Below are 13,866 nucleotides of genomic sequence, written 5' to 3' on the forward strand. Positions count from 1 at the left end.
TCATTTCACGTATATCTTCTAAAGCAAGAACGTTCATCATCACGACCATCCGATCCAGACCCTCACCCTGAACGTGTCACTACCGCCGGGTCCCCAGACCTCACTCTGGTTTCCACAGTTCTCCCAATAACCTCATTTATAGCAAAAAGACGGCCACAGGTCACGTTTGAGCACATCCTTTCGCCTCTTTCAGTTTGGAAAGGTTTATCAGTCTTTCCTTGGCTCTTATGGCCTTTGAGTGTTTGGATCTGGCAGGAGAGCTACTTTGAGCAATGCTCCTAATTTGCTGTTTTCTCTTGATTAGATTTGGGCCGTGAGTCTTTGTTGGAACCATAATGGGAGGATGCTGGTTTCTCGCTGCATCCGACCAGGCACATGGGATTCTCTGTGTGGCCTCTTGCTGACAATGTCCACTTGGATCATTTGACTAAGGAGGCAGCTGTCAGCTTCTTCCCTGTAAGAGTATTCCTTTCTCTTTGTCACTAGGAACGATGCTGTGGGAGAGGTTCTTAGAAAGCATGGAAGTATCCCATTTCTCATCAAGCATCCGCCCACTACTTTCAGCACCCACGGATGGTTCTCAGTGGAATGAAGCACCACTGTGAGGGCAGCCACAGAGAGCCTGCCGCTTGTATTTACATAATGAATGAATCTGCACTTCATTGCCCAAGAGGTGGGTGGAGTGACCAGAGCTCCTCATGCCACCAGGTCCTTTTCTCATGCAAACCCAGCACAGGGCCAGGGTGGGAGCAATGCTGCTTCCGTGCACCCGCCTGACTGCATCCCCCATCTGTGCATGAGCAAGCTCCGGGACTCCCCTGGGACTTGCAGCAAAGCCAGATCTCCTACCAGGAACAACATGCAGCCCTTCAGGGTCCATGAAGGGTTTTAAGTCGGGGAAGGTGACACATTTGATTTACATTAAGCAAAACCAAACCAAACCAAACCAAAAGCAAACACCCTGACTGTTGTGCCCACAGCTTGGAGTGGTTCAGATTTACAGTCAGGCAGACCAATGAAGACTCAGAGAGGTTGTTTGGGGAGCCTGGGTACAGACCATATTTTCAAGCGTGTGAGGAGGCCCAATGCCAGGGAAAGGCAGGAAGGGGCCCTGGCTCCTCCAAGGCTGCCAGGGCTGTGAATGGCAGGGGAGTCCTACGTGCACCCACCCATCCCACCAGCCTCTGCTGACTCCTGCCCTGGACGCCCCTTACCTTTGGTTTCCTTTAGCAGCTCTTCCGTGAACTTGACCACCTGGGCCACCTCCACCCATGGGAAGCCTTTGCCCACTGCAAAGATGATGCTCTCGTAGAGGGTGTCCAGCAGGATGCTCCTCCGGGAGTCTCTCTGTTCGTCAAACTCCTCCCAGTTCAGAAGCCTCCGCAGGCGCTCCCGACCTTGTGGTCTCTGCAGAGCATGACATGGGAATCGCAGGGTATGATATGGGGTTTGCAGGGCATGATATGGGGGCAGCAGGGTGTGATATGGGGTTTGCAGGGCGTGATATGGGGGCAGCAGGGCGTGATATGGGGTTTGCAGGGCATGATATGGGGTTTGCAGGGCATGATATGGGGTTTGCAGGGCGTGATATGGGGGCTGCAGGGCGTGATATGGGGTTTGCAGGGCATGATATGGGGTTTGCAGGGCGTGATATGGGGGCTGCAGGGCGTGATATGGGGTTTGCAGGGCATGATATGGGGTTTGCAGGGCATGATATGGGGGCAGCAGGGTGTGATATGGGTGCAGCAGGGTGTGATATGGGGTTTGCAGGGCGTGATATGGGGGCTGCAGGGTGTGATATGGGGTTTGCAGGGCGTGATATGGGGGCTGCAGGGTGTGACATGGGGGCTGCAGGGTATGATATGGGGTTTGCAGGGTGTGATATGAGGGCTGCAGGGCATGATATGGGGGCTGCAGGGCAAGATATGGGGTTTGCAGGGCATGATATGGGGGCTGCAGGGTGTGATATGGGGGCTGCAGGGTGTGATATGGGGGCTGCAGGGTGTGATATGGGGGCTGCAGGGCATGATATGGGGGCTGCAGGGTGTGATATGGGGGCTGCAGGGCGTGATATGGGGGCTGCAGGGTGTGATATGGGGGCTGCAGGGCATGATATGGGGGTAGCAGGGTGTGATATGGGGTTTGCAGGGCGTGATATGGGGGCTGCAGGGTGTGACATGGGGGCAGCAGGGTATGATATGGGGGCAGCAGGGTGTGATATGGGGTTTGCAGGGCATGATATGGGTGCAGCAGGGTGTGATATGGGGTTTGCAGGGCGTGATATGGGGGCTGCAGGGTGTGATATGGGGTTTGCAGGGCGTGATATGGGGGCTGCAGGGTGTGACATGGGGGCTGCAGGGTATGATATGGGGTTTGCAGGGCGTGATATGGGGGCTGCAGGGCATGATATGGCGGCTGCAGGGCAAGATATGGGGTTTGCAGGGCATGATATGGGGGCTGCAGGGTGTGATATGGGGGCTGCAGGGTGTGATATGGGGGCTGCAGGGCATGATATGGGGGCTGCAGGGCGTGATATGGCGGCTGCAGGACATGATATGGGGGCTGCAGGGTGTGATATGGGGGCTGCAGGGTGTGATATGGGGGCTGCAGGGCGTGATATGGGGGCTGCAGGGTGTGATATGGGGGCTGCAGGGCGTGATATGGGGGCTGCAGGGCATGATATGGGGGTTGCAGGGTGTGATATGGGGGTTGCAGGGTGTGATATGGGGACTGCAGGATATGATATGGGGTTTCGGGGTATGATATGGGGGTTGCAGGGTATGATATGAAGGTTGGAGGGTGTGATATGGGGGTTTTGGGGTATGATATGGGGGTTGGAAGGTTTGATATGGGGGTTGGAGGGTTTGATATGGGGCTGCAGGGTATGATATGGGGGCTGTGGGGTACGACATGGGGGTTGTGGGGTATGATACGGAAGTTGTGGGGTATGATACGGGGGCTGTGGGGTAAGATATGGGGGTTGTGGGGTACGACATGGGAGTTGTGCAGTATGACACAGGGGTTGCAGGGTATGATATGGGGGTTGTGGGGTATGATATGGGAGTTGTGAGGTATGATGTGGGGGTTGGAGGGTATAATACGGGGGTAGTAGGGTATGATATGGGGGTTGCGGGGTATGATATGGGGATTGTGGGGTATGATATAGGGGTTGTGGGGTATGATATGGGAGTTGTGGGGTATGATGTGGGGGTTGGAGGATATGATACAGGGGTTGTGGGGTATGATATGGGGGTTGAGGGGTATGATATGGGAGTTATGGGGTATGATATGGGGATTGTGGGGTATGATATGGAGGTTGTGGCATATGATATGGGAGTTGTGGGTTATGATATGGAGGTTGGAGGGTATGATATGGGGATTGTGGGGTATGATATGGGGGTCGTGGGGTATGATATGGGAGTTGTGGGTTATGATATGGAGGTTGGAGGGTATGATATGGGGATTGTGGGGTATGATATGGGGGTTGTGGGGTATGATATGGGAGTTGTGGGTTATGATATGGAGGTTGGAGGGTATGATATGGGGCTGCAGGGTATGATATCGAGGTTGCAGGGTATGATACGGGGTTTCAGGGTATGATATGGGAGTTGTGGGGTATGATGTGGGGGTTGGAGGATATGATACAGGGGTTGTGGGGTATGATATGGGGGTTGAGGGGTATGATATGGGAGTTATGGGGTATGATATGGGGATTGTGGGGTATGATATGGAGGTTGTGAGATATGATATGGGAGTTGTGGGTTATGATATGGAGGTTGGAGGGTATGATATGGGGATTGTGGGGTATGATATGGGGGTTGTGGGGTATGATATGGGAGTTGTGGGTTATGATATGGAGGTTGGAGGGTATGATATGGGGCTGCAGGGTATGATATCGAGGTTGCAGGGTATGATATGGGGTTTCAGGGTATGATATGGGAGTTGCAGGGTATGACATGGAGTTGAGGAGTCAAGAAGCCATGTCTTCTGGGTAAGACACTATTGGGGTCCCCACAATGGTGCTCCATAGCCCTGAAGAGTAACTAGATACCCGCGCACCCCTGGGAAGAGCTGTGCTTTGATTTCTGGGCAGCACTCCCTCTTGCTCCTGGGACTTGTTCTTCTTCTAGGACTTTCCTTCCTCTAAGAGTTATCATGCTGGCCACTGTAGTCCAGGGTTTGTGTACCTCCAGCAGGCCTCAGGTTCTGAAATATGATCCCTCCCCCATTTCCCTAAAATAAAATTTGACTTTCCTCAGCCTACTGTCAACTAGCTGCACTAGAGGCATTGATCTGACAATGAAATTCATACTGCAGTGTTAGTGACTGACAATGAAATTCATAATGCAGTGTTAGTGACTGACAATGAAATTCATACTACAGTGTTAGTGACTGACAATGAAATTCATACTACAGTGTTAGTGACTGACAATGAAATTCATACTGCAGTGTTAGTGACTGACAATGAAATTCATACTGCAGTGTTAGTGACTGACAATGAAATTCATACTACAGTGTTAGTGACTGACCTAGAGGGATCTTGGTGATGTAATGAGCAGAAGGAATGAGACTTGCTTGGTGAAAATTCAGATACACTGACAGGCCAAGAGGAAAAGGCAAACTTTTTCCCTGCCTAGAAGTAAAAACCTATTTTACTGGAGAGTTCATCTGGCCCTTCTAGAAAGTTCTTATAGGCCACCAGCAGATGTAGGAGAAGCAAGTGGCACTTAAAGAAAGTGGCAAAAAAATGTTTGGGGTGATGCAGAGACCCACCCACCACACGCAGGCATGTTGCTTTCCTGGGGAAAGCAGTCCTCTGGCTGGGAGGATCCCAGGGACCTGGAGGACCCATGGTGGCCTTAGTGACAGAGGGAGGCCCAGAGTCATGTCCTTGGCCCCCAGAGACTCCTCTTCCACAGCCACCACTCTTCTGCCTAATCCAGACAGCACCCCCTAGAAAGCAACAGAGCCTCCCCCAGCACACTCCCTGCACACAGGGGCTCACAGGGCCCTGAGGGTCCCAAGGGAGGCAGGCACAGTCCCTCAGTTCCCTTCAGGCAGGATCTGCCCCCTCTGGGCTTGCATGTGGGCTTGAAAAACAGCCCACAAGGTCCAGGGGCTGGTCAGCCCTGGCCTGGAGTTTGGGCCCGCACATCTCATCACAGCACCTCAGAGGTGCTGTGCCCAGCCGGGGTGGCTGCCCCAGGGTCTCCTGAAGAGGCATTTCCAGTGCCCACCTCCTTATGTGCCCAGGGTGAGCCAGTTTCTATTTAAAAGCCACATTTTCTCTTCCTTCACCTGAGATTGGAAGACTTCTTTCACTCCCTGGGGTGTTAAGAGTGCCATGGCCCCTGCATCTGGTTGCCAGGAGACCGAGCCAGACTGACTCAGAGTTTCTGGAACCCTGGGGGTGGCCAGTGCCAGCTTTGTTAAGTCATGAATGGCTTCTCCCAGGCTTCTTTCCTCCTGGCCCCTCCTGCGATGCTCTGGGCCTCGTCACCTGCACCTGCTCAGGGACTGGAACCCTTGCCTCTCCCTCGTAACCTGTTCTCCTTCAGGAAGTGAGCGTCCTGAGGCTTCCTGTAAACACACACACACACACTTGCACACACATAGACACAGGTACACACACAGGTACACACGTGTACACACACGCACACACACACACATGCATGCACACACACATACACACCTGCACACATGCTGCCCATCATCCTCATGTTCTTCTGACTGTAGCCTCATGCCTCCTGCCCACCCACAGGCCTGTGTTTGTCTCCACGGAAGAGACTGCCCCTGCTTGCTGCCTCCACGTCCTCCCTGACTCCTCCTATTAGGGTCTGGCCTCCCCGACCTCCTCCACTGGCCTGTAGCATCCATGGCCCTGTTTCTGGCGTCATAACTTTGCTTTGGGGTGCAGCAAACAGCTCTTCAGGGGTGTCCCCAAGTGTAGTGCCCAAGCCCCTGAAGGCGATGTTTGGGAGGGGTCCGCTCCTTTTCTGGGCCAGCCTTGCTTTTCTCTGTCCTGGAAGTCCCTGGCACCCACCAGTCGCCTGAGAGGCAAGTCCTTCCTCTGCCTCACTGCCCAGAGTCCCAGTGAGGAAAAGCTGGGCCTACTGATTAGGGTTGGCGGGCAGCTGCCCAGGACCCCTGGCTCCCCAGGTCACCCGATTTCCCCAGTGGGTTGTCTTGGAAGAGGCTCCAGCCACCCTGAACCGTCCTCCTCCTTCAGCCATGTGACTCTGTCAAGGCCCAGCCCACCTTCCTCCCGTCATGATGGTGATATTTCAGCGCCCTCACTGCCCTTCCTGACCACCTAGTCTTGAATGACTTTATACAACCACATGATTTCAATGTCCATCCACAGCAAATGACTCACACATTTACACAGTGGAGGTATTCACCCCTTCTCGCCTTGGGGTGTGTGACACACCACACCTCTCCCCAGAGTACGAATGCCTGCGGGCCTGCGCCGCCTGTGCGGTGTCCAGGGGTCCTCAGGGGCTTCTGAGCATTTGGGGTGTGTCACTGGCAGGAGTCCCGATCCAGGGTCAGACAGGGGTCTCCATGTCCAGGCTCCTCTGGCAGGGGCTGTCCTGAATGCAGTGCTGGGTGTGTCCCCCAGGCTGACACCATGCCTCGGCCCTCAGGTGGAACCCCTCACTCGAGTCCTTCCCAAGTCTGTGGCCCCAGGACCTCCGCAGGATGCAGCTGGGATAGGGCTCCATACCCCAAGCCTAGAACCCCTTCTCATCCCCTGTCCCATCCTGCTCCGTTTTCTCAGAGTCAGTATTAGTACAGTGCTTTTTTCCTGCAATTATCAGAGACTCAGCCTGACCTTAGGCCAAATGCAAATGTGCTGTCTCACATGACTGAGAAGTCTCAGGTCTGCTTAAGGCAGGCGGGGGCCAGGTTCGGCACAGGGCTGTGAGGAACGCCTTCCTGACCCCTGGTTCTGCTTGCCTGGTCTTCATCCATTCTCAGGGTCCTCCCTAAATGCACTTCTAAACCCCCTCACCTGGCTGACTCTTAACTGACACCACAAAACAGCCTCTATGAAACTTAGTTCTTCTGGAAAACCCTCCAGATCCCTCTTCAACCCTGGCTCCTCATCAGGTGCCCGTCACTGCTTAAGCCATGCAGTGACATGAATACGGCTCACTGCAGCCTCCAACTCCTGGCCTCAAGTGATCCTCCTGCCTCAGCCTCCCAAGTGTCTGGGACTACAGGTGCCCACTGCCATGCCTGGATAATTATTCTTAATTTTTTTGTAGAGTCGGGGTCTCACTATGTTGCCGAGACTGGTCCCAAACTCCTGGCCTCAAGCCATCCCCCTGCCTTGCCTCCAGAAGCTTTTGGATTACAGGTGTGAGCCACCATGCCCGACGGACTAGACGTCATTCTTGACTCCTCGCCCTCACTCCTTTCTAGCTGCCTTGAAGCTCTGGGAACTCTGCCTCCTAAACATTTATTGAGCCCATTCTCTTCTCTGTAACCCATTGCCACCCCAAGTAGAGTTCATTGCCATTTCTTGCCAGCCCCACCCCCACACCTACACCATCCATTCTCCACACTGTTGCCAGAGGTAACTAAAAAAAAAATCTAATTATGGACTGGTATTGACAAGAGCACTCGATAGGGTGCTGCTGTGTGGCATCGTGTTTCAGGAGGTGGTTACCCTGGTATATATACGTCTCACTTCAGATCTCTGAATTTTATTTTATGTAAATTACACCTTCTCCCCTTTCTCTACACACACAGATACATGCGTATATGAAACTAGACTATGTTAATTTCTTTCATCCAAACCTTCCATGGCTGCTCATTCATAAGCCCCAAGGCCTTCATGTGGCTGTCCAGCCTTGTGTGACCTTCTTTCTTCTCCAGCCCACACTGGCCTCTCGCCCACTGGCCTTGGCTTCACCCACACTCCCTCCAGGACTTTGCCTGCTGTCCTCTCTCCCTGGAATGCTCTTTCTTCCCTTGCTATCTAGATAACTCTTTCTGGTTTTTCATGTCTCAGCTTAATCATCCCTTTTTCAAGGAAATCTTTCCTGAGTCCCTGTCATGTGCTCTTGTAGCACTAAATGCACCCCCGGTAGCACTTTGCACGTTGTAATTTTTTCATTTCATGTAGATGATTGTTTTAATGCTGCTTTCTCCTGGATTGTAAGACAAAGAGGGCATGTTGTTTTATCTATCACTGTGTTATTTATCGCTGTACATACCTGGCACATAGTAGGCACAATTGTGTGTTGCATGGCTGTGCTCATTTCTGTCATGGCTCTCACGACATTGCGCTTTGTGTATTGATTGAATGGTGGCTTCCCCCTATAGCCTGCTGGTCCTGCAAGGGCATGGACAATGTCTTAGTCACGTCTGGAGCCCTGGTGCCCACTGCAGGCCTGGATGGTGACTGGGACTCAGTACAAGTTTACTGGTGAATAATCAAAAGAATCACAAAGTGATGTCGATGGCAACAACTGGTTATGGACAGAGCCCACCTATGTTCTTGACTCATTTTGGCCACATCCAATGTTCTCTTGCTAAAGAAACATGGGCATTCTCAAATCTCTCCTGAGAGCCATGCAAAAGTCACATGGCCTGGCAGGCTTGAGCTTAGTGGCATCTGTGGTGTCTTTTCCCATTTACTGTGTGTGGGATGAATATTTGGATCTCAGTTTACCTACCCTAACGGACTGTTTGGTAATAAAAATGAAATAAAAACCTCACAGAGTTACAAAACAACAGTGAAGAGTGTTTTTTGTTAGTAGATATTTCTATTTCAAGAGCTTCAGATACATTATCTCTTTTAATCCTTGCAACAGTTCTATAAGATGAATATAATTATTAACATTCCCATTTGATATGTGATGAAATTGAGCATAGAGGGGTTAAATATCTTGTGCAAAAATCACTTAATCTTAGCAATTGGCCATACTATCAACCCTGATGCAGGATTCAGGAGTTTTCCAGGTAGGGCTTGACATTTAGGCTTCTAGTTAGTGCTAAAGCAGAGTTTACTTCACCACTTGCTTCAAGCTACAAGAATCATCTATACAATAAGGATTTTTGACTATCCTTGGTTGCATGCAAGATTTGACCTTAATTTTTCCCTTTTTATTCTCTATCATTATTATCGTCGTCAATACGGTTTTTATCATCTTCATTGTCATCATCATTGAGCCCCTGCTAAGACGTGAGCTTGGATGCTGGAAGTATAAGAAGGTATATTGGGATGGTCACATTATCTGAAAGTATTCCATCTGGAAGCGAGCACATAGATCCTTTCGCCCAAGCCCTCAACTTTTCCAGATAACAGAATGAGGTTCAGAGAAACAAAGGGGGCATCAGTAGTCAGGTATCAAGTCAGGATTCTAACTGAAGCCTCTGATCTGGTATTAGTGCTGCTTCATCTGTATCATGTTACCTGCCTGTGATGGTCAGTTGCATGTGTCAATGTGACTGGGCTGTCATACCCAGGAATTTAATTAAACATGAATCAAGATGTTGCTGTGAAGGTATTTTACAGATGTGGTAAACATCTATAATGAGTTGAGTTTAAGTTAAGGAGATTGCTCACAATATTGTGAGTAAGGCTGAAGTCTTGAGGCAGAAATATTTCTTTTTCAGGAAACCTCAATTTTTTCCAGCCCTTCAATTGATTGGAGGCCTTACAAAAATTGAGGTTTCCTGGAAAAAAAAATTCTGCCTCAAAGGAGGCCTTAAAAATTTGAGATTTCATGAAAAAGAAACATTTCTGCCTCAAGATTGTTGCATCAACTTCATCCTGAGCTTCCAGCCTGCAAGCTTGCCCTACAGATTTTGGACTTGCCAGCTAAGGTGATCATACAAGCCAATTCAGTTCCTTAAAATAAATCTCCTAATTATCTATTATCTATCTATCTACCTGCCTATCCATCATTTATCATCTATCTACCTATCCATCATCTATCATCCATCTATGTATCTATTATCTGTCCATCATCTATTACCTATCTATCTACAGTCTATCTACCTACGTATCAATCATCTATCCATCAATTATCTATTTTCTATCAATCATCTATCATCTGTCTTTCTATCATCTATCTATATCATCTATCTATCTGGCATCTAACATTCAATTAACTATTATCTATCAATTATCTATCCATCAATTAACTACTATCTGTCAATCATCTATCTTTCTACAATCTATCAATCTATCCATCCCACTGGGCTTTCTTCTCTGGAGGACCCTAGTTGATATACTGCCCTAAGGGACTTATATGGCACAAGTAACTTTTTATTTACAAGTAACTTTTTGTTTACAAATACAACATATTTAAATTTAAAGGAAATACATAAAATATTTCTATCTACTAAGAATGACCAAGGAAAAGGTGAAAGCAGTCTAATAGGACAGTGGACAGATCAGCTGGGAAATGTTGGCTTATGGTGTCAAAAGAACCTGAGTTTCTTTTCTTTTTTTTTTTTTTTTTAAACAGAGTCTCGCTCTGTCACCCAGGCTGGAGTGCAGTGACAGGATCTCAGCTCACTGCAAGCTCCGCCTCCCGGGTTCACACCATTCTCCTGCCTCAGCCTCCTGAGTAGCTGGGACTACGGATGCCCACCACCTCGCCCGGCTAGTTTTTTGTACTTTTTAGTAGAGACGGAGTTTCACCGTGTTAGCTGGATGGTCTCGATCTCCTGACCTCGTGATCCCCCCATCTCAGCCTCCCAAAGTGCTGGGATTACAGGCTTGAGCCACCGCGCCCGGCCGAACCTGAGTTTCTTTAGTGAAGATACAAAGAATGCTTATGTCCTCCAATATTTACTCTCTACTTTTGTCTTCCTAATGGACCCTGATAGTTTGTGGAGGAGAGGCAGGTAGAGCAATAGGCTCAGCCAAAAGCTACCTTCCTCAGCCTCTATTTTGGCTAGGAGTGGTCCTATGATAAAATTACTCCCAATATAAGCAGGACTTCTTAGGTGGAATATCAGGAGAGATTTTTAGGAAGAGTATTCCCAGCTGGGACACACATTTTTGCCTTTTTTTCTGCTTCTCTTCCTACTTGGGACATGGGCACTATGGCTGAGGCCTCAGCACATATTTAGGATCATAAGGGAAAAGACCAATCTAATCAGAGAGGACTTGACCTTGACACCATGGGACACTGAGCCAATACCAGCAGTGACTATACCTGGACTTCTCATCAGATGACAAAAACTAACCCTTTCATGTTTAAGCCACCATACTTAAGTCATGGTACTCACAGCTCTAACATCTCCTAACTTATGACTATGGTACCAGAAGTGGGGTGCCATAAGTGAAAGAAGCTAATATTTGACAGGGACTGAATGAAGAAGGTAGGTAGAGAAATATTAATATATCAAACATTACAGACTAAAAGCTAGTGACCTTGTGATGAATTTGAAAACATTTTTAAAAACTGTGTCACCTGCTGTACCTTGGATCATGTACCACACACTAACCAAGGCTGTAGCATTGCAGAATATGGTAGGAAGAATCCAGATTGCTAGCAGTTAAGTTCAGAGACAGATAAATAAATTTGGACTAGGGTGGGACAGTCTGCAAGCAGAAATAGATAGAAATCCTTCCTTCCTTCCTTCCTTCCTTCCTTCCTTCCTTCCTTTCTTTCTTTCTTTTTTTTTGACAAGATCTTGCTCTGTTGTCCAGGCTAGAGTGCAGTAGTGCAATTATGGCTCACTGCAGCCTGAACCTCCTGGACTCAAACAATCCTCCTGCCTCAGCCTTCCATGTAGCTGGGACCACACAAGCATGACACCAAACCTGGCTGATGTTTTTAAATTTTCTGTTTTTTGTGGAGATGAGGTCTCACTTTGTTGCCTAGGCTGGTCTGGAGCTCCTGGGTTAATGTGATCCTCCCACCTCAGCCTCCCAAAGTGTTGAAATTACAGGTACGAGCTACCATGCCTGGCCAAATACTGCTTTTCTAGAAGACACATCCTCTACCTGTGATCTGTAATCTATATTGACTGAAATCACTACAATTTTTGTTGTTCATATGTTGTTTAAGATGACTTTTAAAAATTGTGACAAAATAAATATAGCATAAAATGTACCATTTAAACCATTTTACATGTGCTGTGTTATAGCATTAAGTACGTTCACATTGTTGTGCAACCATCACCATCACCCATCTTCAGAGCTCTTTTCATTTTCCCAAACTAGAACTCTGTACCCATTGAACACTAACTCCCAATTCTCTGGCAATTCCCATTTTACTTTCTGTCTGTATAAATGTGACTACTTATAAAAGGGACCTCATATAAGTGAGTGCTTGCAGTACTCACACATCATGCAGCATTTGTCCTTTTGTGACTGGCTTATTTCACTTAGTATCATGTCTTCAAGGTTCATCCATGCTGTGGCATGTGTCAGAATTGTCTACTTTTTAAAGGTTGGATGATATTTCATTGTACGTATTTACCACATTATGTTTATCCACCTCTCCATCAACGGACACTTGGGTTGCTTCTACCTTTTAGCTATTGTGCATAAGCTGCTATAAACATAAGTGTACAGAGGAGAACACTACAATTTGGAGTCCTGCAGGATCAACGCAGCCCAGCTGCTTCTATAGCCCAAATTGAACAATGTGTAAGTAGTGATTTCAAAATGGCAGCCACAGTGGGATAAAGGAGCTATCTCATCAGACAAAGCAATGGTCTTCTGGCAAAGATAGGCTTTAACCTTCTAGCTTGAGCTTATTGGTTTAGAAATTACCTCAAGGTGGTAGCTATATTTTAAGTGCTAGGGAATGGGGGATTGCACAGTGGCTATGTCCAATAAGTAAAAGACAAGCAGCTTCAGCCCTAAAAATTATGCCTGGATAAGATCTTTGGTTCCACGTGTTACTTGCATGAAATCAACTGGAAGCAATTACAACTAAAGTGAACTAAGTTTTGAGAGAACCATTTCACTATAGAAAGCCCAACCTGACCCTCAACATCCTTTAACTCTTAAATCTCTGAAACTATTTGAGAACCTTGAAACCCAAATGAATAAGAGGTAAGCTTTAAAAGCTGTGCATTTATAAAGAAGGTTATCCTCCCAAACACTCTTCTGAGACAAAACTAGGAAGACCGGGCTAGCTTTATAATAGACCAAGAGGAACCTTCCAGAGAAAAAGCAATGGAGGACTAATGCTTAAGGGAGATTCACCCAGAAGCTGGAGCCAAATTGGCCAGGTTGGTTTTAACCAAAGAATGTAATCCATTGCCAAGACAGAGATCCCTCATTGTTTCTGTTCAAGAGTATTTGATAATTGTCATGGCCCAGTGACTGCTGTGACTGCTGAGTGTTTCCCATTATTCTCTCTCTCTCTCTCTTTTTTTTAATAGTTGTTGTTGTTTTGGTTTTTGAAATGGAGTCTGACTCTGTCATTCAGGCTGGAGTGCAGTGGTGTAATCTCCACTCACTGTAATTTCTGCGTCTCAGGTTTAAGCGATTCTCCTGCCTCAGCCTCCCAAGTAGCTGGGATTACAGGCACCTGCCACCATGACCAGCTAATTTTTGTAGTTTTAGTAGAGATGGGGTTTTTACCAGGCTGGTTTCAAACTCCTGACCTCAGTTGATCTGCCTGCCTTGGCCTCCAAAAGTGTGGGGATTACAGGTGTGAGCCACCATGCCTGGCCAGTTCTCTTTTCTTGAAGGAAGTTTTTACTACAGTTCCCTTCCTTTTCTGCCATTGTGTGTGGGACATGCTAGGCACAGACTCTTCGATTTTGACTTTTTAGAACTACAAGGACCACATCTAGACTTGATAGAGAGGAGAGCCTTCCCAGAGACCCTGTCTATTCCTTAGTGGAAGGGCCAATTGTAGGTGAATATGAAAAAGA

The 13,866-nt window shown here is 48.0% G+C and overlaps 1 protein-coding gene across 1 annotated transcript in view; it reads right to left on the reverse strand.

Annotated features, from left to right (window-relative positions):
* C8H8orf74 (chromosome 8 C8orf74 homolog) overlaps positions 1-5,384 on the reverse strand; it is a 30,400-nt gene extending 25,016 nt beyond the window's left edge. Inside the window, exons 1-2 of the mRNA XM_015144763.3 lie at positions 5,299-5,384; positions 1,215-1,407 (exon numbers count right to left, since the gene is read on the reverse strand). Coding sequence (XP_015000249.1) covers positions 1,215-1,407; positions 5,299-5,346 — 241 coding nt within the window. The 5' untranslated portion in view covers positions 5,347-5,384. The remainder of the gene's footprint in view (positions 1-1,214; positions 1,408-5,298) is intronic.
* Between the last annotated feature and the right edge of the window lie 8,482 nt (positions 5,385-13,866).

The sequence above is a fragment of the Macaca mulatta genome, chromosome 8 (genome assembly GCF_049350105.2).
Source record: "Macaca mulatta isolate MMU2019108-1 chromosome 8, T2T-MMU8v2.0, whole genome shotgun sequence".
Lineage (NCBI taxonomy): Eukaryota > Metazoa > Chordata > Mammalia > Primates > Cercopithecidae > Macaca > Macaca mulatta.